This window comes from Macaca fascicularis, chromosome 1 (assembly GCF_037993035.2).
Source record: "Macaca fascicularis isolate 582-1 chromosome 1, T2T-MFA8v1.1".
Taxonomy (NCBI): Eukaryota; Metazoa; Chordata; class Mammalia; order Primates; family Cercopithecidae; genus Macaca; species Macaca fascicularis.
Window position 1 is genome coordinate 124,114,943 of NC_088375.1, and position 24,640 is coordinate 124,139,582.

Genomic DNA, 24,640 nt, shown 5'->3' on the forward strand with positions numbered 1-24,640 from the left:
TTGGGGCCCCAACCCTTACCTCCTCCTTGATCCAGGCGCTGTAGCCCGGGGGCGTGACCCCCAGCTGGATGACACTGGCTGTGGTGAGTATAGCCATGCATAGTGGAGACACGAACTTCCACATGTAGAAATAGAAGCGGTAGGGGCGGAAGCCCAGCATCTCCGTCAGCTCCTGCATGAACCTGCCAGGCATAGCAGAGGGTCCAGCAGTTGGCATCCCTCAGTCACACCTCCCTCTTCCCCCTTCACCATCTCCTCCAGAAAGTCCTCGTTTCCCAGTCCCTCCCTCCTGGGCTCTTCTATTCTTCACATTCAGCGCTCATTGTGTGTGGTCTGCCTGGCCCCTGGGAAGGCTCTACTGTCCTCCTCTAACCTCCTCTGATTCCGTCACATCACACCCCATCCAGAGATATGATAGGGCCCAGCAGACACACCCTGGGCAGGTGCACGTCTGTTTTATGTATAGACAGCTTGTGTGTTTAGGGAGTGCCTAGCCCTTTCACACTGGCCTGGCTGAAGGCTCCCCCTGCTGGAAAAGCGTAGAAGTGCACTTCTCTAGAGTCCAAAGGTAGAGAGCTGCCCTGACTTTCAAAGGTTTCTCACCAAGGGGTGAGCAGAATTCCGACGGCCAGCAGGCTTGAATGGCATACAAAAGAATCATCTTTACCTCAGTAACCCCTAACTGAAATATTGCATTACTTTCTATTATATTATGAATGCAAGCAACCACAGTAGTATTAACAATACCCGTGACTGTCGCCAATAGATGACAGATATTTTCATATTACATCCCAGCTATTGAAGATAGCGTCATTGTTGATTTTCGTCACTACTTCAAAGTTACTATTGTTATTAGATCTATAGCTAGATCTTGTAACAATGCATTAAAAATAAAGTGCTCATAATTACTATATCACAGATTTTAAACAATATTTCGCTATTTTTCAATATTATTAGTTTCTTATATAATCCTACACATTTTATCTTATGCATTTAAAATAACAGAAGGAGTACAGGGACATCACCAGACTGCCGAAGGAGTCCGGGACACAAAAATCAGCCAGAGTCCCTTGTGGCAGTGTCTTACAGCCCTGGCCCACAGCAGGTGGAAGCAGAGGAGTGTCCTTTCCCCCACTCCCTGTCCCCTCCTGTGCTCTCCCAGGAAGCAGACGGCCCCTGTGAAAGAGCCCCACTGCCAAACCGGGTCCAGGCATCAGGGAGGGTCAGACCGAGAGGGTTAGTGGAGGTGGGTCTTGCCAAGGACAAGGACAATGTGGTCACGGTCGATGCTAAGTGAGTCAGAGAGACGTAGTTCTAGAACTCCTGGGAACACGTATTTACCCTAACATGAGGGATGAGGCCAAGAGCTTACAGTAAGCATACGACTGCCCTAGGCTTAGGCTGTGAGACCCAATCCTTTCTTGGGGCTGAATCCTCTTACTCTTCACGACCCCAGACTTGGGGCCAAAACCACACCTCATCTCATACCCCTATCTAGGCCCTTACAACTGTGAACAGGCTGCTGAAGTCTACACGTTCTCCAAGGGCAAGGGCCTATTGTAGACCCACTAAGCCCTTCATAAAAACTTAACAGAATTCTGAAGAGTTGGTACCCAGGAAAGGTGCTATGGTAATTTAAGGATGATGCCAGGACCTGCACCCAGGACACCCAGTCCTCAGACTGGCTCTGTTTCTCCCTGGACAAGTGGCCTTAGGCAGCCACGTCCTTGCACTATGCCTCGATTTCCCTAAATGACTTGTAAGGGCACTTTCAGCTCTGCCATTGTGACTCTATAATCTGCCTCTCCAGGGAGTCATGACAGGACAGACCCCTCCTCCCGTCCCACATTTCCCCCATGTCCCCCTTACTTCTTGGTTCCATAAATCCAGGCCACAGCGATGTTCTCAAGGATGACGATGAGAGTGAGTGGCAGGGTGGCCGAGTAGTCATCGAACATGGTGACAAAGTAGTTTCCGGAGCGCTGGACGAACAACAGCCCCACGAAGAATGCAAAGACACAGCAGCCCACTACAGAGAGCCGGGAGGCCGGTGTGGGGGCAAAGGTGCAGGGTGGGTGGGGCCCTGGGGGTCTTGGGGCACCCAGGCCCCTCCCATCACATCCCTCCCCCACGCATGCCTGCAGCCCTCCTGCCAGCAGGCCCAGTCCTGCACGAGGGATCCAGATGCTCAGGTTCTGAGCCCCGCTCTACTAGTCGGGGAGCAACTGAGGAAGGCGTTGTGTCTAACTTTCATCCCATGCCTCTGCCCCAGAACAGTGCCTGGCGGCAGGTGCTCTACTTAATTGCTGCATTTAACTTAAATGATTCATCTGATTGTTCCCAGTCTTTTTTCTCCACCTCGGTTTCCCCATTTGAGAACAGAAAGATACCCGCTCTAGGGATGCAGGTGAGAGGTATCCCTGTATGGGCCCTAGATCAACTCAGCAGACCCCGAAGGGAACTGTGGACACAACCCGGGACCAGAGTGACAAAGATGGAATAGGGCGCAAGGCCAGTGAGCGCCCCTGCCCAAGACGACTCAGCACCCCTGCCTGAGATGACTCAGCAGACCCTTGGGGAGAGGGGTAAGTGAACCAACAAAGGGGCCTAGGTGCAGGCCTCCCAGCTCATGTTTGCTCCACATTTCCAAGTAGCTTTCTCTTCCTGGCTTGAGTGCTCGTCACTGAGCGGCACAGCCAGGCTCCAGCTGTGTCCCAGTGCGGGGTGGAGCCTTCTGGGTGTGGGGTCATGAAGGACCCAGTCAGAAGCCAGAACGGGATTGTTGTCCACAAGGGCAGCCTGCAGAGCCCGGGCGTGGGGGCAGGGAGGAGTTACCTGTGAACATCTCCTTGGGCACCTTGAAGGTGTCGATGATGGGCGTGGTGATGCCCGCCATGGTCCCGATCATGCTGCCGAGGCCCAGGTTGATGAGCATCAGGAAGAACATGACGGACCAGAATGGGGAGGCGGGGAAGTGCGTCATGGCCTCAGTGAAGGCGATGAAGGCCAGGCCTGTGCCCTGCACGGACTGAAGGCGGGGTGGAAAGCAGGACCTGTGAGGTCACCCCTCCCCGGGCAGACCGCTGCTGCCTTTCCTCTGCCCTTCGAACTTTTGGAATAACTATTCCCTCTTTCACAGGGGTTCCCACCTCCACCTAAATCCTGTTGATTTTGGCCAGTGGGTCTCGAACTTTAGCAGGCATTGGAATCCCCTAGAGGTAGCTCAAAAACACCAACTTGAGAGTTCACCTATGGGGCCTAGAATCTACAGGTTGTACCAGAAACTTAGGTGATTCAGATGAAGATGCTCATGTTTAGAAATACATCAGCTCAGGACCCTCCTCCTCTAAGATGTCTTTCCTGATTGCTCCAGCCACACTGTGGCCGCTCCCAGCTCAGAACTTTGGAACTGCAGATCTTCATGCAGTGGTCTCAGCCTCGCCTCTCAATGGAGGCACGCTGGAGCCTTTAAAAACACCGACACCTGGGTTTCACCCCAGGGACAATGACTAGACTGGTCTGGGGTGAAGCTGCGTGTCGGACTTGTTTTTTTGTTTTTTTGTTTTTTTTTAAAAAGCAAAAACAAATAAAACCCAGGAACTCTAATGGGTAGCCAAGGTAGAGAATCACCGCTTTAATGACTGGGCCATGCTTGTGGCTCAGGTGACACACACTGCCCCCTGTCACTTATACATTGCCCTGTAATATTCAGTGATTATAAGGGAACATTTCTTCCCCACTAAGTGAGTGTATAATTCTTGTCATTTGAATGCTATCGGAGTTGTATTTTATGAAAACACTGCTATAAATTTAGTTTTATTCAGAGAACCAGGCCATGCCCATGAGAACTGGGCAGGGTTTTAGAGAACGTGAAAAGGGGAGGTCCTTTATGCTGCCAGTCACCTGGGGAAGAAACCAGGGCAGGGGACCCGAGATTGGGCTCTCTTGCTCTTGATCCCCGAGGAAGGGGTTAGGGTGCAGGATGCAGCTCCCATAGCATTAGGACGGTGCCAGTCCAATGGAGCTGACTTTTAACATGGAGCCCAGGGAAAGCACCCTCTTCCCTGGTCCCATGAAGGACAGGGTTGACCCAGGCTGACAGGAGCTGGCTCTGCCCCATGTAAGCCTTGGCTCCAGCCTGGTTCCGAAGACGCTGTGGGTATGTCCCTTTCCTGTTACCCCTTCTAAGAGAACAGTCATTTTGAAAGTGTCCAGCTATGTAAGTATAAATAGAAGCAAGGTGTCCTAACTTGGGCCTGAGCATTAAGGAGGAGTCAGCACCCCCAGCACCACCCTAAAGTCTAAGTATCATCGTGGCAGTGAGATTGGAATGGGGACAGTGGGGTGAGGGCTAGAAGCATGAAGGAGTGGTTCTGAGCATGGGCTCTGGACCCAACTAACTGGATTTGAACCCTGCCTTGCTCACTTACTAGTTGTGAGACCTTGATCAAGCCCCCACCTCATAGGCTACTCATCTGTAAGGTAGGGAACACTATGAATACTCAATTCATAGAACTGCCTTGAGCATCAAAGGAGATAGATAGCAACGGACAAACACTAACTTCAACACTTCTTTGATGCATACCAAGTCAAGGCACTGTTCTGAGTGCATTACCTATGGCAGTGATGGTGCACGAGAAGCCCACTCAGTAAATGGAAACATCATCCCATACACTTACTGTGACTTCTGAGAGGTGTGTGTCTGCCCTACTCTTTGTCTAGGCTCAAGCCTACCTCTGGGCAGGGACTTTGGCCAATACCTTTCTTCCCTTTCACTCTCTCTGGACACATAGCAGATCCTTGCTTACTAAGTAAACTAATGACTACCTGTCAGCATCCTGAGGCCTGAGCCCAAGCTCCAGCCAGCGACAGCTGCTCTCTGGGTTCCTGCCTGTCCTGGGAAGGGCAGCCTATCCCCGCACCTTGTCTAGCTCGTCCTCCAGAAGGCAGGGGTCAAGGCCCAGGGCTGAGAACTGGTCTTCCTTCACGGTCATGATGACATTGTACATCTCCATGTAGTCCTTTGTGGTCAGGTGGGAGAAGTTGACGTGGGGTGGGATGAGGTCCCGGCTCAGGACATTGGAGTTGAGGTACCCTAGGATTTTCTCAGCATTCCTGCAGTACAAAACCGAGGGAGCCAGGTAAGAAGGAAGGGATGGGCAATGGGTGAGATCCTGGAGGCTCCTCCCAGGCACCCAGGTGGGACCCTCATGGGCCACTGACAGAGGCATTTCTGAGCTTGTCCTTGTAGCCCAGAGCTGGTGGGGACAGAATGCTCCTCTGAGCTCCATTCCTCAGCCTGAGTGGAGGGGACCTCTCTCCCCATGCACACACCCGCCCCCTACTCCCAAGTAAGGTAGACAGGGAGGAGGAGGGACAGGAGGAGAGATGCCACCTACTCGACCACACACTTCTCATTCATGATGTTGGCCTTGAAGCCCAGCACAGCAAACACCACGAGGGTGGCCAACACTGACGTGAAGAAGTTGATGAAGGACACGAGGGCGGCATCGAAGTGGCAGTTGTTGTCCTGCTTGTTGTAGCTGGAGAAGGCAATTACACCACCAAAGCCCAGGCCCAAGGCAAAGAAGACCTGGGTGGCTGCCTCCCGCCACACCTGGGGGTCCAGCATCTTGTCCAGCTGTGGCAGAGGACCAAGGCAGGAGGAAGAAAAGAGACACAGAGAAGATGGTTTTATTCATGTGCACACCCCCTTTCTCACATGCACACCCCCTTTCTCAGCCTCAACAGGGTTCAGAGGCAGCAGCCCATAGTGGTAAGAAGCTGTGTGAACTTGGGCAATTTCCCTAACTCCTCTGAGCCTCAGTTTCCCCAATATACAGATCACAAGAGTATCAACTTCAGAGGATGATTGTGAAGCCCTGGTAAGACAACATACATGCCGAGTGCTTCCACAGTAATTTAACTGCTACCATGGCTTACCATGCAGCCATCATACTAAGGAACATCATCAAGGCCATCACATACGGTCATGTAGTGCACAGCTCTAGAGAGTGCCATTCACTTAGACTACGCTGTGACCGATGCCTCCTAGAGTCCTGCAGTGAATAGCTTGCACAGCAGCACAAGGAAACTGAGGATACCAGAATGTCCATGATGCCTTCTCCACCTCAAACTCCTCTACCTCATGGAAGAAAAAAACAAACCACCTGCTTCTCCCCACCACCACCCAAGCGGAAGCACAGAGCCTAGACAATTCCTGGAGAAAGGGCCCCCGCCTAAGCCTCCATCTGCCCTCACACCTGACGGGAGCCTGAACTGCAACAGCATTTGGATGGCATGGAGCAATTTCCAACCCATTTTCCTTTTACTGTTTGTTCCTTGGGGCAGGGACCAAGCCTTGGACCCAGCATGGAGCTTTAGAGTCTCAGACAGATCCAGATCCAAATCCTGACTCCCATGTTTAAATGGCTATGAAGCCTTCAGTAAGTGGCAGTGACTGTGTTATGAGCCTCAGTTTACTCATCTGAAAAAAGGGAATGGTAATAGAGGCTCTGAGTGAATGTGAGGATCAAATGTATAGCAACAAGTAATGCCTGTACATAGTGGCACTCAATCCTAACAGAATAATGCTGGCCTAGTCAGGACAGGGTGTTTTGTGTTTTGCGGGGGTGCAGGAAGCAAGGATTACTATTCACATTTTTAAAGGGTAAACTGAGACCCCAAAGATGAAATTGCTTGCTCAAGGTAATGGAGCTGGTTAGTCGGGGCAGAGTGGTTACTAAAATATAGATATTCTGGGCCAGGCCCCCACCCCCGACCCCAGCACCAACTCCTGACTCAGTTTGCCTATCACTTATACTCTTTAAAGCATTTTCCCCTGCAACCTGTGCTGCTGAGGTGAACCTAAGTGACCTCACTCCAGACAGACTAAGGAGGTAAGGAGCCAATTAGAGAGTTCACTTCCCTGTGGTGACAAGCCCTGTGTGGGTACTGGCACCCCCCTTCTGAGTACCTGTGGGTAAGTCCACATCTGAACAGTGAGGTGTTGGACTTTAGGGTCCATCTGGACTTTAGCCGTCTTTAATATCACAGCCCTAAATAACATCCAGGACACAGGGCCCACCTGCCGCCATCTCTGAGCACCTGCTGTGGGCCAGGCCTGGTGCCAGGCAATGCAGAAACCATGGGGAACAGAGGCAAGCAGGCTCTCCGAGTTTACACTCTAGTTGGAGAGAGACACATTGGTCAAATGATCCCACGAACAAATGCTAAATTGCAAATGTGACAAGGGCTGTGAAGGCTGGGCACCCAGTGCTCTGAGAGCCCATAAGAAGGGGATTTGGACAAGTTGGGAGGCCAGGCAAGGCTTCCCAGAGGAAGAGGTCCTCAAGCTGACATTTGAAAGCTGATGAAAGCGAGGCCATGAGGGGAGGGTAGAGCATCCGGGAAGAAGCGTAGACAGAGGTCCTGAGATGGGACAGAGGATGGTGTGTAAAAGAGAATGGAAGGTGCCAGGGTGGCTGAAGCAGTGAGGGCGAGGTGGGGGCGGCACAGGTGGGGCTGGGAGAGGAGAGAAGTTAGATCAAAGGCCTGTACAGATCTTGTCTTTACCCTAAGAAAGCATGTAACCCGAGAAGCCACCAAGGGATTTAAAGAAGTGGCGGCACAATCATGTGCATTTCCAAAAGAAGTAAGTGGATGCAGCAGACCTTCAAGGAAGCAGCTTCTGGGGTCCAGGCTGGAGGGGACAGTGGCTTTGCTAAGGGGCCGGGTGGTGCCAATGGAGAGATCTTCGCAGGACAAACCAAGGAGACCTTCGGGATGGACTAGAGATGGGAGATGCTGGAGAGGGAGAGGCTGAGATGAGGGCCATGTCTCCGGCCTGCATACTTGAGCAGGTGGAGATGGGGACAGTGGGAGAGGAACAGGTTGATGGTGTTGGGCAGGGAGGATCAAGACATTAGTTGTAGAAAGGTTGAGCTGAATGTGTCTTTAAGACATCTAAAATGAAATGCTAAGTGGTCCGCTGGACAGATGAACCTGAAGTCAGAGAGAGGCAAGCTGGAGATAGACTTTCTGAGTAGCAGGTGTGCCGGCAGGAGCTGAGGCTGTGGCTATATAGTTACAGAGGGATAAGAAGCGAGAGCCTGCTCCTATCTCCAACACTGAATGCAGGGAAGAGGGAGAGTCTCCTGAAAGGGAGTCAGAGAAGAAGTAGCAGAGGCAAGAAGAAAACCCAGAGCACGGAGGAGGAAGGGTCAGCGCTGCCAGTGACAGACCCTGAGGGAGTCGGCACAGGAGGCTGCAGGGGCTTCCTTGGAGTTGCTCCCTGGTGAGAAGCCAGGGGAAGTGAAGAAAGGAGAGAGGTAGAGGGGAGGAAATGGAGGCAATGTGGATAAGCAGGTCCTCGGAGAAGCAAGCCTCGGATCAGGAGCAGAAGAACAGAATCAGAAGGCGGCTACGAAATCCACAAAGGGTTGTGTTTTCGTATGTTTTGATTTCGTTTTTGTTTTTGCTTTCAATGGAGTGTCTTGAAAAGCTGGAGGGTAGGGATGCTGGGTGGGGCGGGGTTGGGGGAAGCTGTCCTCTATAGGACCACCCTTGGGCTACTCATTTGAGAGAGGAGGGAGGGAGGACAGGATGGGGCAGCTGCAGGCAGGTTTTATGGTCGGTTTCTGTCTCTGTCGTCTGAGGGAGTTTCTTGGCAGCTTCTGTTTTCCCTGTAAAGCAGGAGGCAAAATCATCTGCTAGGGATGAGTATGCCGGAAGGAAGGTCAGAGGGTGTGGAGGATCGGAAGGGTTTAGAATAGCCACAGCAGAGCATGCGAGAGCCATGCGAGAGCAGGTGACCAGAGAAACAGGGCAGGGCTGTCCTGTACTGCTGGGGGCGCACCCCCTTGCATAGGCGGATGTCTGGTTTTTAAAGTAAGATGAAATGTTACCTTCTTTACAAAAGTAATACAGGCCCACGGTTCCTTATCTAAAAGCCCTGGGGGCTGACTGGTTTTGGAATGCAAGCTTTTGTTTCTAATTTAATTTTAGAGAGGTAATGTGATGCATATGCTACGTAATTACATAACACCCCCAGCGGGGTCTGGGGCAGCACCCTGTCATCAAACACATTAGTATTTCTGCAGCAAAATATGAATATTCACACCAAGTGAATCCATAAAGACTATAAATAGCCTCACATCTGTGCAGGTCACTTTGCTTCCAAGTGAGTTCTGGAGGATCAAAACCAAACCAAACCAACTTTTGTTTTTCAGGGCTCTTTGGATTTTGGTATTGTGGATAAGGAAATGGGGGCCTGCACTGTGCCTAGTAGAAATTTGGAGAATAGAAAAGGAGAAGAAAATAATCATAGTTCCACTGGGAAAGGACTTGTGTTAATTCCCATCGCTTGGGTGAGTTTTTGAAAAATAATTTTTCAAGCATACTCCAGAAATGGGCATAAGGGTGACTTATGCCTGGAAGGCATGCTGGCTGGCCGTCTCTGGTATTCACAAATGTCAATCACAGCAGCCCTATTGCAATCTGCTGGAGCCTGGGCTTCTCCTAGGCTAGAAACCAGGACCTCGTGGCTCTGAGCAGTTTGGTGAGTTCTAACTAGGAAGAATTATGAAATTTTCTAAGAGAAGGTATGTTGAGATGATTAAATCAAGTTTAGCCGAAAGCTGCCTCCTTACATATTTTAAGTTTGGCCTAAAGGTTTCTCTGTATATCATAAACTATAACAAGTGGAGGTGTAAACAGACTGTAGCCTACTCTTGTGCCAATCACTGAGTTCTGGCCAATCAAATGTGGCCAACTGTTCGAACCGACTTCAAATAAGGCAAACGCCGAGCTGTGATCAATCCAGCTGTTTCTGTACCTCACTTCCGTTTTCCATAAGTCACTTTCCTTTTTCTGTCCTTAAGTCTTCTTCCATCACATGACTGCACTGGAGTTTCTGAGCCTACTCTGGCTCAGAAGGCTGCCCGATTCACGAATCGTTCATTGTTCAATTAAACTTTTAAATTTAATCCAGCTGAAGTGTGTGTGTGTGTGTGTGTGTGTGTGTGGTGTGTTTTAACAAGATGAACACAGCTCTGGTCATGTCGCTTGCATGCTGAAAAATCTTTGATGGTTCCCCACTGTCTTCTAGAAAATCTTTTTCCATTCCTTTATATTCTGAACATTCTAAATGCAGGTGACTTACTCCTCTTCAAAAGCACCGTAGTCTTTCACACCTCTGGCCTTTGCCTAGGCTGTAATTGTTTCCTGAAATTCCTTTCCTCCTACTCAGTTTCTGGTAAATTCCTACATATTTCTCAAAACCCAGCATGAATATCATCTCTTCTTTAAAGCTTTTCCTGATTGCCTCTGGTCCTTGAGCTCACAGCTCTTGTCAATACCCGCATCATAGTTTTATGTGTCTAGTCTTCCTTTCACCACTTTGTGCTTAGGGGTGGTGCCCATCTCCTCTCCTGTTTGTATGAATAGTGCCTGGCACGTGGCAGAGAAGGAAAGAGTCAGGAGCACAAGAGAGAGAGACTGGACAAAAGCTGACCTTTTTCTATGAGTTGTGAGCTGAGCAGGAGGGACCAGACAAGGGGCTGCAAAGTCGTACCAGCCTTTTGGGCTAAGACGCTGTTTTCTAGAACAAGAGGATGATCTTAGGACTTCAAACTTCTACTTTCTAAAACACGGCTATTTTAACACTGGCTTCATTTTGTTATCCTTTCCTCTTCTCTTTCTTTCTTTTTTCTGGTTTTTTTTTTTTTTTTTTTTTGGTAATTATTTCCTTTTTCATCTACGTCAATCATTTTTACAAAAAGGTCCAGACTACCTGTGAAACTCAAATTCATACCATCATTAGGATTTCCATCACTCCCTAAACCTATAAGGTTTAGGATAAATGAAGACGTGAATCAATTCCTCAGCCTAGTCACAGTTCAGGGCCAAATTTCATAAATGGAGGCAGCCACTCCTGGGAGGATATCACAGTGCCAAACTGCAGATCAGAGCCGGCCCTATATAGCTTGGAGAATTCTTGGAGGATGGAATATTCAACAACTTTGGATAGAACAAAAATTTGTTTGTTTGTTAAGACTGCTCTTTTTCCACTAAAAAATTATGGAATATTTATTATAAAATGTACAAAAGTAGAGAAGATAGTATAATGAATACCCATCACCCACATACACATCACCCAGCAAACTGATGGAACCAAATCTGACATTGATAGGGCCCAGGAAAGCATCTGAGGGTGAACTTGACCTTTGAGGAGAAAAGTGCCTGGTGCAGGTGGTCCTCCCTTCCAGCCTGCAGCTTGGAGGGGTACTCTTGCTGATGGAGATGACCGCAGATGCCCAGCGCTAATCTGGGGATAAATTGAGCCTGGCACCTTCAGTACATAATGAATTTAAGGGGCTCTTTCCAGGATTCCTGGGGTGATGGTGCATGATCTCTAACAAGCAACAACAGAGGATGAACCCTTGGCCAGACTCAGAAAACCCCGCCCCTCTTCCAGGCATCAGGATGTGACTGCAAGAGGAGGATGGGCAATGGGCTTTTCCCTCAGAAAAGAGGGCTCACCCCCTCCTCGGGGTGTCTGCTCTAAAACAGGAACAGCTTCCTGCCATTTCTTCAGCACCATGGCTGAATTACTTCCTCACGCAGGGAAACAAAGTGTATCAAGGGGTTTGACTCACGGGCATGATGATGCTTTTGAATCCACAAGCAGCTGCTGAGCCCTAGCCTGAGCGCATGTGTGACAGGAGCACACGCCCTTGCTTCTCAGCACTGCTGTGCACCTGCTGGTGTGGAGCCAGCCAGGGCCACGAGGCACCAGATGGCACTGGAGCACCAGACTCCTGCTGCCCAAGAACAGTGTCACCTTCATAAGGGACGAGGATAATAATAGCTAACATTTACCACATGCTCTCCACTTGCCAGGAGCAGTCCTAAGCACTTTCCCAACAACCCTGTTGGGGAGGTGCCACTGTCCACCCCATCTTGCCATTGCGGAAACTGAGGCCCTGAGGGCAAAGGAACTTGCCCAACAACTGCTGAGTGATGAGCTAGAGTCTGAACCAGATTGTCTGGCTCCAGAGCCCATGCTCTGGTCATGAGGCTGGGCCTCCTTCATCATCCTGCTGAGAAGCCCTCTCTCTAACTGTGAGAGTCAAGAAGCTCCACCCCTAACCTCCACCCCTGGGCCTTTAGAACTTGCAGAGATCCCACTTCTCTTCTCTAGGAGTTGATGCACACCCCAGATCCCTTGGTCTCCTTTTCCTCATCCCTGTATCCTGTAACACCTGGTTCTTCTCCTCCAGATGTACACATGATGTCAGTTTCCTGTGTACCCCCCGTATTTTATGCATATACCAGCAGTATACACTCACACATACATTACATGCACATATACATACACACACATGAATATGTGTGGGTGTGTTCCTTTTTTTCCCTGCCATCCACACCAGGGTTGTCATGGAGCTCTCCACGCTCCCGGGGCCACTGTCCTTGCTCCCAGCCTCGGCACTTCCTCAACATGCTACGTTGGGAACCCACAGAGTCCCAGAGCTCCTGGCACACTGCCCCTTCTGCTCTTGTCCACTCACAGCCTCCTCCCTACAGTTATCCACCCTTTCTGTGCTTCAGTTTTCCCATCTGCAAAGTGGTGATGAGATCACCGACCTCTCCAGGGTTGTTAGGAGGTTTAAATGGGTTAATATGTGCAAAGTGCATACAGAAGTGCCTGGCACAGAGTAAGCACCATCCATTGTAAAACACAGGCTTGTGGGCCGCGCGCGGTGGCTCACACCTGTAATCCCAGCACTTTGGGAGGCCGAGGCGGGCGGATCACAAGGTCAGGAGATTGAACCATCCTGGCTAACACAGTGAAACCCCTATTAAAAATACAAAAAATTAGCCAGGCATTGTGGCACGCGCCTATAGTCCCAGCTACTCGGGAGGCTGAGGCAGGAGAATCATTTGAACCCGGGAGGCAGAGGTTGCAGTGAGCCTAGATCGCGCCACTGCACACTCCAGCCTGGGGAACAGAGCAAGACTCCACCTAAAAACAAAAACAACAACAAAAAAACAGGCTTGTATAATTACCTCACTGATGGTTGGAAACAGCGTGCTTTCAGAGATGTTCAAATGTGAAAAACTGTCCATCTTGGAGTTGCAGAAGTGTTGGCGATCTCCATGCTGGAGAGTCCACTGCACACTCCTGACCCCTAGCCTCCAGGGGGCCCTTCATGCTGCCACTGCCCACACATTTCCCCCATCTCTTACACAGTTACTTTACACTCACTCCTCCTTAGCCCTCCAAGTCCTCCTCCTCCCTTCCTGCTCTCAAATGATCACCTTGTCTCCTACTTCACAGCGAAAAGATGACACAATTGGCAGAAAGTTCCTCCCCACACCATCTTACCTGCCAGCGTCCATGTGCCACAGCCTGGCCTTTCCTTCCTGCTACTATGGGGACTATGTGTGGTCCTAGTTGAGACCAACTCCTCCAGCTGAGCACTGCAGTCTCTCCCTCCTGCTTATTTCTCCTCTCCTATAACATAAACTTCCTCCTCTTTTTTGAATATTTTAAGTGCACAATTGAATCGTTTTTAGCATAATCACACTGTTGTGTAACTTTTACCACACCCAATTTCTAAAACCTCCTCATCACCCCCAAAAGAAAACTCAAACACGTAGAGTCAATCCGCATGTCTCCCCCAATCCCCCCACAAGCCCAATACTAACCACTAATCCACCTTCTTTCTCTATGGATTCACCTATTCTGGACATTTCATATCATTGGAATCATACTGTGTGTGGTCTTTTGTGTTTGGCTTCTTTCATTTAGCTTAAAGTTTTCAGCAGTTGCATGTTGCAATGTGTATCACTGCCTCATTCCTTTTTATGGCTGGATAATATCCCATTGTATGCATATACCACATTTTAAAAATTTATTCATCAGTTGACGGACATTGGGTTGTTTCTACGTTTTGGCTATAATGCACAATGCTGCTATGAACATTTGTGTACAAGTTTTTGTGTGAACGTGCTTTCAGTTCCCTTGGATACGTGCCTAGGAGTGGAATTGCTGGGTCATATGCTAACCCTGTTTAACCTTTTGAAGAACTGCTAGGCTTTGTTTTCCAAAGCCATTATACCATTTCACATTCCCACCAGTGGTGTATGACGGATTATTTTTATCATATAAATTGTGAAATAACACCCTTGACCCCATGGCCCTCTCCAGTTACCATCCCATTTCTCATTTCTCTGCTCCTCTAAAGCAAAACTCCTGAGAATAACTGGTATCTATTACTTGTCTCCAATTCCCCACCTCCCATTTTCCCTTCAATTCCCCACCTCCCATTTTCCCTTCAACCCATTGTTATTAGATTTGTCTTCAGCACTCCACCAAAGTAGCTCTTGTTGAGGTCACCAGTGACCCCTCTGTTGCCAAGTGCCTTGGTCAATTCTCAGACCTCATCGCCTGACCTCTCAGCAGCTTTGGACACGGCTGATGGTTCCCTCTTTCTTAAAACATTTTCTTCACTCTGCGTCTAGAATGTTTGTCTGTCTGTCAGCCTGCCTGTCTCTCTCTCTGCTCCTATTTTTCGACCCCCCCACCAACCCCCCCAGAGCTATCCCTCCCTCAACCTCTAAACACCAGGGCCCCAGTGCTCAGCTCTCTTCTCTGTCTTTGTTCATTCTCTAGGTGTTTGGAAACCAATCTATGGCTTTAAATTCTCTCTGTTATCCCAGACTCCCAAATGTAGACCTTCACACCTGACCTCTAGATCCATACATCCAACTGCCTCCTCAGCATCTCCATGTGGAGATCTGTTAGATATTTTAAGCCTGCCCTGTCTGAAAGAGTACTCTTGATGTTCCCCACTGAATCCATTCCCTCCACTGTCTTCCCTATCTCCATAAATGTCAATTCCATCCTTCCAACTGCTCACATAAAGGGCCACAGTCATCCTTGACTCCTCTCTTCCTCTTACACCTCACAACCAATCCAACAGCAAATCCTGTTGACTCTGCTTCTGAAACGTATCTTCCATTAAACTAACTCTCATCACTCCCATTGCCATCACCTGGGCTCACACCCCAGTCATCTCTCACCCGGAGGACCTCCTAGCAGGTCTCCCTGTCCTGTCCTTATTCCCTCAGATTTTCTATAGAAGCCATTTAAGAGGCTTAGAATGATCATCCTAAGACAGAAGCCAGATCATGCTGCTCCTCTGCTCAGAACTCTCAATGGCTCCCTTTTCACCAGAGTAAATGTCAAACTGGCTGTACATTACCACTGACCATATGTCCTACCTCTTTCCCCTCCTGTTCAAGCCACACTGGCCTCCTTGAATATGCCAGCCACAGCCAGTCTCAAGCCCTTTTCACTCATTGTTCTCTCTGTTCGGGATGGAATGCATTACTTCCAAATATCCACATAGCCTGCTCCCTGACCTCCTTCAGGTCTTCATTCACACGTCACTGCTCAGTGAGGCGTTCCTTGACCGTACTGTCCATAAGTGCAACTCTTCTCCCCAAATGCCCTAAATCTTCTTTCTCTGCTTTATTTTTCCCCTTGGAATCAACAGTTAATGACAATTCTTTATCTTATATTATCTGACAACATCTGTCTCCCTCCACTGGAACGTAAGCTCCATGAGGACCAGGAAGTCTGTCTGCTTTGTTCACTGCTGGATCCTAGGACTCGGAACAGTGCATGTTACAGGCATTCAATAAACCTTTGTTGAATGAGTAGGTGAATGGTGGTTATTTGGGTTGTTTTCAATATTTTTCCACTAAAACAAATGCTGTAATGAGCAATGTTGGTCATTACATTACATTGTACACTAATCATTTTGCTTATGTATAAGTACATCTGTAGGACAAATATGTAGAAGTTAAATTGGGCTGAAAGACACAAACAGTTGTAATTTTGATAAACATTCTCTGAACATTTTGATGGTTAAAAATCCTACCATAGTCTACCACTTTATATTGAACAAATCACATGATTAATTTAATTGCATGGTACCCCATGCTGACCTGGGTTTTTACCTACACGGAAAGAAAGTAATCAGGAGAAAAGCTGCCCAAGGAATTCAAGAAGTTCATTAGCCGTCACCACGAGTTACTGTCCTATCAATGATGCTAGTGGGTCATCATGGCAGCCTGGCCACATTGGATTCATCATACCCAGTAACTGCTTGAAGACATGGACTGCAAAGTCCAAATCTGATAGCCTGAATAATTTCCGATGTTGGAAGGCTCTATGGAAGGGAAGACCTTCCAGGTCATTGAGCATAATCTATGGAAAGCCAATGCTTCTCCCACAGGGATTCTGAGATGCCCTGGCCAAAAACTCTTGGACTCTGCCAGAGGTACCAGACAGCATGACCCTTGGGGATGTCATTTACATTATAGTCTATATGAATGGAGCAGTGCACAGCATGGGCAGCTAGGGCATTGACCTGGTACTTTATAGCACCATTCTAGGGCAAGAACTCGAAATGGCTCCTAAGACCCTTCATATCTCCCCACTTCTGTGCTGAAACAGTCACAGCTCTGCCACAGTAGTTTGCCACATATAGACTGTCAGGCATTTGTTTCTGAGAGTTGGCCCATCCTTCTGCAGATGACTTGGAGGGATTTGTAAATAGGAACCTCACCCCAGCCATCACCATTGGCCTCACTTGCTTGACTCCCTGAGGGGGCTTGGATGGAGCCCCCCAGAGCTTCCTTCTCAGCCAGCTTAGCTCAATCATGGGGTATGAGATGGGGAAAGGCAGATTAGCAGCAGTGTGCTGGGGTTTTTGTTCCTGCAAAACCTCTCCTGCCCATCTCCCAAAATGTGGGTTTGTTTTTAGCCATTCCCAGGAATATAAGAAGGATCGGTTTTAGATGAAATTGTAAGGTAGGGGACATTTTTATTTAACCCTCCACTCTTGCCACCTGGCTCTCAGCCACCAATTTTCATGAAGCCAGTTTATCAGCTAGAGAGCATGGGATGTGGAGTCTGTGGACATGAGTTCAGGTTTTCCCCTGCTTCTTGCCAGCTGTGTAGCTTCAGGAGAGTCACTTTATTTTTATGTTGATTTTTAATGGATTAATTACTTTTTGGAGATGCAGTTTCACTACTGTTACTCAGGCTGGTATCTAACTCTTAGATTCAAGGGATCCTTCCACCTCAGCCTCCCAAGTAGCTGAAATTACAGGCACACACCACTGCGCCTGGCTCCTGGATTTGATTTTTTAAAGTCTCATGAAGACCCTGGCCTCTGCAAATGCCAAAGTGGATTCACATGGTTTCCTGAACATCCTGGAAACCGTTTTAGAAAGATGCACCCCAAGGTCAGGCGCAGTGGCTCACGCCTGTAATCCCAGCACTTAGGGAGGCCAAGGCAGGCAGATCACCTGAGGTCAGGAGTTCAAGACCAGCCTGACCAACATGGAGAAACCCTGTCTCTACTAAAAATACAAAATTACTCAGATGTGGTGGCACATGACTGTAATCCCAGTTACTCGGGAGGCTGAGGCAGGAGAATAGCTTGAACCCGGGAGGCGGACGTTGCGGCGAGCCAAGATCGCGCCATTGCACTCGAGACTAGGCTACAAGACCAAAACTCCGCCTCAAAAAAGAAAGGAAAGGAAGTGGAAGGGGAGGGGAGGGGAGGGGAAGGGAGGAAAGAGAGGAGAGGAGAGAAGAGGAGAGGAGAGGAGAGGAGAGGAGAGGAGAGGAGAGGAGAGGAGAGGGAAGGGAAAGTGTACATAAACCATTTTGCACCCATCTAATTGGCAAAAATTGAAGACTGACAAATGTGGAACAACTGGGATTTTCATGTACAACTTGTGGGAGTGATAGCAGATACAACCATTTGGGAGTGCAATTTAGTCAACATCGAATAAGACTGAAGATGTGCATACCCTTTGAGACAGCAATTCCACTCCTAAACATAGATACCGTAGAGAAACATGTACGCATGAAGACCTGCGTAGTGTTTATTGTAACATTATTAGCAATGGTGAAAACTGGAAACAATTTAAATGATCATTAACTAGAGAATGAATAAACAAATTTCAGTTTAGTCCTACAGCAAAATACTATGCATCCATGAAAACTGATGCACTAGAGCTATACACCAAAATTGGTAAATCTTAAAAACTCATGTGAAGCAAAAATAAAAGCAAGTTGCAGAATACATATAATATGATGCCATTTATGTAAAGGTTAAAAGTATGCAGAAATGCTAAACATTGTTTATGGATACACATATATGTATAACAAATTTCAAAGAATGTATGATCAAGACAAATCCCAAATTTAGGATAGTGGCTGCTATAATCTGAATGTTAGTATCCCTTCAAAATTCCCATGACAGAACCTAATACTCAGTGTGATAGTATTAAGTAAGAGGTGGGGGTCTTTGGGAGGTGATTAGGTCATGACAGTGGAGCCCTGACAGGATTAGTGCCCCTATAAAAAGAGGCTCAAGTGAGTTCCCCTGAACCTCTGCCATGTGAGGATGCAGTGAGAAAGTGCCATCTTTGAAGCAGAGTCCTCACTAGATACTGAAGCTAGGTGCCTTGATCTTGGACTTCCCAACCTCCAGGACTGTGAGCAATAAATTTCAATTGTTTATAAATTATCCAGTCTAAAGAATTTTTGTTAGCCGGGCACGGTGGCTCAAGCCTGTAATCCCAGCACTTTGGGAGGCTGAGACGGGCGGATCACAAGGTCAGGAGATCGAGACCATCCTGGCTAACACGGTGAAACCCCGTCTCTACTAAAAAGTACAAAAAACTAGCCGGGCGAGGTGGCGGGCGCCTGTGGTCCCAGCTACTCCGGAGGCTGAGGCAGGAGAATGGCGTAAACCCGGGAGGCGGAGCTTGCAGTGAGCTGAGATCCGGCCACTGCACTCCAGCCTGGGCGACAGAGCCAGACTCAGTCTCAAAAAAAAAAAAAAAAAAAGAATTTTTGTTGTAGCAGCAGGAATGGAATAAGACAGTTGCTATCTTTGGGCAGGGAAGGGAATGGGATCAGGGAGAGCTACACTGGCAATTTAATGGCATCTGTAATATTTTATTTCCTAAGAATTTTTATTATATTATTAGATATGTGTTTATATGCCTGAGATATTTCATAATTAAAGAGATAATTTAAAGTGTGTCTGAATCCAGTGGGGAGCAGTATTGTGTGTGTTGAGACCAGCAGCTGCTCCTATGACTCTGTTCCTCTTGCTCCTAGAGTTACATACAGGTGGCTCTTAACACCATTGAGGAGCCCATCTGGAGACCTTTGTGATGTTCCACACTTAGGAACAACACCAGAGCATATAATTTCCTCCTAAAGTTTAGTAAAGTAGAACTGGAAAACTGAAGTGAACATTTTAGACTGATCATGGTTCTAGAGATACAGTTGTAATTTGTTACAAACAGTTGGCTTTCTTTTCATGGCTATTTTCTCCCAAAGAAACCAGGTTATTTTTTTTTCTTTGTCAGATATCATGTGTTTACAACAACCCTACGGCCAGCCACATGGCTCAGGATTCACATTCATGCCTCAGGAGATTCATTAAGTGCTTCATAAAGTGGATCTTTGAAGTTGGTCATGTGTAAACCTCAGATAATATATCCAAGAACGCTGAGGGACCATTTAGGCACTGTCTGGTGACTATGGAGTGGCATGTGCCCTAACCAGTGCTACACCTGAAACATCAGGAGCCTACGGGGATTTTCAACCCTATCAGATCTGGGTTCTTCTTCCTGTGTCATCCTGCACAAACTGTTTGTGTAAAGGGGTGTGTGTGTGTGTACACACATGTGCAAGGTGGCACCAATGAACACTGAAGAATTCAAGCTGGCCTGGCTGAGCTCTGACCCTGTGCCCATGGGCTATAATCTCACCAGGTCCCTGCTGGTTGCTACTGATCAGCTGGCATTTAGAGATGGACTCTCAGCCTGACCAGCTGGGGTTGCCAGTGTACATGGCTTGGGGCAACTTGAAGGGAATGCCAATCTGCATTTGAAAATCTTTTATTCGTCCATGGACTGAGGCATGCCAGTTGTGCCCAGTGGTCTGAAGGGTCATAGACAGGCAAGGCCATGGGTGGAGACAGACCATCTTTAGGGAACCTGCATATACATCTTCAGGATGCCCGTGCCTCTGCTGCACCCTTCATGAAATGTGAACAGTAATCCTGCTCATCTTGCTCCCTGGGCTATTGAGAGAATTAAGAGGAAGTGTGAACGGCTTTGCTAAGGTTAAAATCACCACTCATGTAGTCTATTATCTTTAATAAAATAGCAACTTCTTTCCTTTGATTTGGATACAAGGGGAGATTCCTAGGAGCTTTCTTCTCTTAGGCATCTTCTTGGTTCCTGCTGCCACACAATGAAAGCCCCCATGAATGAATGAATGAATGAATGAATGAATGAAGCTCCCTACTCTCATGCCCTAGCCAAACCTGACTTCCCACTGTTGCCTCAAGCATGTCCAGTGTTTTTCCACACCCCTGCTCATGCAGTTCCCTTTGATTATAATGTCCTTTGGCAGTTCACTGCAATCCTACCTGTTCCCTAAGGCTCTTTCAGTTGTTACCACCTTTCTGAAGCTTTTCTAATTTCACCCAAATCGAAGACATGCCTCTCTTTGGAACCTTGAGGGCAGGGCCCATGCCCCTTCCCTGTGCATCTCTCCAGGGCCTGGCACAATACCCAACATATAGCAGGTATTTGGAGTGCATTAAATTCCATGAAATTGCATGAAGCTGACCAGGCCCAGTAGACCTGTTGCTGTTCCCTAGCATGTGGGAGCCCCAAACCCTTACCTTGGGAGTGAACATGTGTAGGATGCCATCAACTGCCCCTCGCAGCAACAACCCCCGGACCAGGAAGCAGGCCAGCACCACGTAGGGGAAGAGGGAGCTGAAATACATCACCTGCAGAGAGGACAGGCACCCCCCATCAGGCAGAGCCCTTCCTGCAGCTGGCACCCCCCATCCCTGCTCACATCTGGGGCACATGAGCTGCCCCTGATGGCAGCAGAAAGCAGAGCCCTGGAACCCCTGGGCATAGGGCCAAGCCTGCCACACATCTGGCAGGGAGCCAAGGCAGAAGCAGGAACAGGACAAGCTGGAGTCTACATGGCTGCTGTGCCTGGGGTTGCTTTTCTCCTTTCCAGAGCTGGCAGGGCTGAGCTAACAGCCTCCTCACCCCAGAGGGCTGCCAAGAGGGTGAGGGAGTCTTTTGCTGTCCCCTCCTGATTCTCCCATGTCTCACTCCCGCAGTGGGCCTCCTAAGGATCTCCCCTGTCCTTAGAGCTCCTTTCACGGAAGACCTGCAGGAGGTTATAGACACGGCTCCCAAGCAGAAGACATCTGAAGAAGTCCCTAGCCCCTTGTGAGGATGAATCGTGTGCTCTTCTCTAGCACCGCATTTCTCGCACATGTCTATATCCCTGTGTGCGTGGTACACAGCCTCACACAAAACAGATGCTCACAAAATGCTTGCTGCACTGAAACAAAGGAAGAGGGCTGTTTGGGCAGGGTGGTGTAAAGGCTAAGAGAATGCATGTCTGGTGTTAGGCTGCCTGACTTGTAACCCTGGCTCTACCATTTACCAACATGTGACCTCAGGCATTTCATTTAACCTCCGTGAGCCTCCATCTCCTCATCTCTAAAATAGGTGGAATCATCCCTAACTCATAACGTTGCTGTGGACCAAATGCGTTCATGGGTGGCAGCACCTGAGAAGTGCCATGAAGCATCAGCTACTATCTCAGCCTCTGGAAAGAGAAGAGGTCAGTGGCTGGGGTCACTCTACCTTTCAAGAGCTTAGCTTCCTTGCTCATCAAATCCAGTAAAGAACCTGAAGCCTCAAACAGCCAGGGTTCTAGCTGCAGCTCTGAGACTGACTGGCTGCGTGATGTTAGCTGAGGTGCTTTCCCCTCTCTGGGCCTCACTTTCCTCATCTGTAAAATGAGTAGCCTGGGATACAGGACCTCTAATCCAGTCCTTTCCATCCCTGGCAGCACATGAATACTGATAGGTGACAAGTAAGAAAGGGCCCTTATTTAAAGGGGATCTGAAATGCTGGGAAGAGGTGTGGGGCTTGGCTGGTCTACCCCTCAGAGACTGCTATGGAGCTGCCCCCTGAGACCTCCAAGGCCCCTTTCACTTATAGCATCTACCTGCTCAAAGGGCCCTTTAGCTGTAGTCATGGCAAGCTGCTGGTTTTCACCAAAAACTGCTCAAAGCTGGTTCTTCCAGGGCTTTTGCTCTTGGGAACCTGAGGGTCTAGAATCTAGATAGATGTCCCTGGGTCAATACTTCTAGTTTTCCTCTTCTCTAATGTTTGCATTAGAGCAGGCCTGAGTTATCTGAGCATGGAAGCGGCTGGGGTTCAGGGCAATGACTTTCTAGCTATTCCATTCCGGGTGGGCTGTCCATGGTGAGCAATACTATAGAAATGATACTTCCACGCCCTCCTCTGGGGGCCTGCGTCATCATCCAGAGCCATCCACGGCCCAAACCCCCCTGGAAGACCCTGTAAGGGGCAGCCTGGAATTCTTTGCCCTGTGCCCTCTGTGCCTTTCTGCTGTTCCCCATTTGGGTCCTGGGTGCCCCCCAGCACTCACCTTCCCCGAGGACTGGATGCCCTTAACAACAGCCATCCCCACGATGCTCCAGGCCACGAGAAGGCACAGGGTCATCTTCCAGTTGAGGCCCCCACTCTCTGAGATGGAGTCAGAGATGTCCAAGGCCTCTCGGTACCAGAAGTAGGTAGTGGCTGAGCTCTTTTCACACTCTGCTTCCACCACTGAAATAGCAGCAAAGGTCACAGGGCCTCAGTGGCGGGGACTATGGGGTCACTTCCTCTGCTGGACCCCCACTCAGGGCAGTAGTGGGTGAGGGAGCAGCTGAGGGTGCGCAGCTGGGAGGGGCTGTGCTCATTCTGGGTTAGCCAGGATCTGGCAGACCCTGAGGAATCCTAGGCTCCCAGTGGGGTCTGGGAGGCTTCAGGACACACCGGCCTGGCTGATTCCCACCCATGCCTCCCGCTGCCCACGTCTCTCCATGGAAGGGAGGAAACGTGAGGCTGAATTGGCCTAAAGTTCCTTGGGGAAGGTCCTGAGCTGGGAGCTAGAGACCTGGATTCTCATCCCAGATCATTGGTTAGATGAGTGGTGTGAACATGGGAAAGTCGCTTCTGGGCCTCGGTTTCCTCATCTGTGCAGTGGAATAACAGGGTGAGTAATAACAATTAAAGTCACACTTTCCAGAGTTTCACCTACACTCATTATTGTATTCAATCCTGTCAGAAATAGGCTGGAAAAGAGAGCATTCCCACTGGGGAAGGTGAAATGAGGATCAGAGATGTTAAGTGACTTATCCAAGGTGACACAACAAGTCTGAAATTCCAAATGTGTGCGCTAAGCCTGTGAGACCCCTTCCTGGGACAGGGCTGGCTGGCATCCCCAGCTGGGCCCCATACTTGCCTGCCACGCTCCCATTCCTGACGACAGGACATTCACTCCAGGGCAGCGGGTACTGGAAGGACTTGAAGAAATAGAAGATGCTCCACCCGATGATCACGTTATAATACAGCCCCACAAAGAGACAGACCTGGGGACAAGCCCGCTGCGGGGTCACTGAGGCTGCAGGCAACTCCACCCTGCCCCCGCGCCCAACCCGAGGCCCAGCGCATGGGCAGCAACACAGAACACAGCAGCACAACCTCAAGGGAGGCAAGGAGGGATGGGGTGTGGGCCGTGGAGGAGCTCCCCTCGTGCTCCATTGATCTGGTGGTATTCAGGGAATCCACAAAGGAATTTTTCAGATGTTAAAGTTCTCTCTTTTAAGCAACAAACTCTTAAAATGTTAATCCTTTCCAGTTTGAAATTCTTCTAAGATACTTGAAGTCCTTTCTCCTCCTCATTTCCTGATGACTCGGGATGGTAATGGCAGAGATGCCCTCCAGGACTGTGAAGGCACGCACAGCTTTGACCCCTACGGTAAACAGATCCAGATTGCTGTGCTTTTAGAGACTCTCTGGGTGTTTCTTGTGGATTCTACTCTCTCTTGGGCGTGTTAGCAGCCCGCCTCTAGAAAGATGGCTCTTGTCATTTCTTGGAAACACTAACGTTAGTCGAATTTTATTTAAAATAGGAGTGCATGGACTCTGCCTGAGGGTCCAAGGGGCTTCTCTGAAAGCAATGTTTCTATGGGCAGGGATTTGCTGCATCCACTCTGGACACGGAGTGGTCCCTTCCAGAGCCATGACTGTCTCCTGCGGCAGTGAGACGGGCGTCAGTGTGAGAGCTGAGGGCCACTTGCTTCATCAGTCTCACCTGAGCATGTGTGTGCAGGCGCAGCTGCTCATACAGCAGAACTTTCTGGGAGCATAGACAGAGTGAGACGCCCACTTCCTTTACTTGTGTGATTTCAGTACAAGTGGGAGACCATACACACACTCCTGTGTATCAGCACACAGCCAGCCCCAGCAGAGTACATGGCATTGGCCAGTGCAAAGCTGATGGCTGACATGAGAGCAGGGGGCTGCAATAGGCCTTCTCCCAGTCTCTGCCTGAGGCAAGTTTGGGCTGGCCCTACTGCCAGGCCTGGCAGAATCCTTAGTCCCTTCCAGAAGTTCATTCCAGTCTTTATTCCAG

At 49.0% G+C, this 24,640-nt stretch overlaps 1 protein-coding gene across 2 annotated transcripts in view; it reads right to left on the reverse strand.

Annotated features, from left to right (window-relative positions):
- SLC6A17 (solute carrier family 6 member 17) overlaps nucleotides 1-24,640 on the reverse strand; it is a 51,754-nt gene that overhangs the window by 4,536 nt on the left and 22,578 nt on the right. For both annotated transcript variants that reach the window (XM_005542424.4, XM_065548210.2), the window contains exons 4-11: nucleotides 23,468-23,594; nucleotides 22,607-22,788; nucleotides 20,799-20,909; nucleotides 5,400-5,641; nucleotides 4,923-5,115; nucleotides 2,836-3,028; nucleotides 1,870-2,029; nucleotides 20-182 (exon numbers count right to left, since the gene is read on the reverse strand). In XM_005542424.4, the coding sequence (XP_005542481.1) occupies nucleotides 20-182; nucleotides 1,870-2,029; nucleotides 2,836-3,028; nucleotides 4,923-5,115; nucleotides 5,400-5,641; nucleotides 20,799-20,909; nucleotides 22,607-22,788; nucleotides 23,468-23,594 (1,371 nt within the window). The remainder of the gene's footprint in view (nucleotides 1-19; nucleotides 183-1,869; nucleotides 2,030-2,835; nucleotides 3,029-4,922; nucleotides 5,116-5,399; nucleotides 5,642-20,798; nucleotides 20,910-22,606; nucleotides 22,789-23,467; nucleotides 23,595-24,640) is intronic.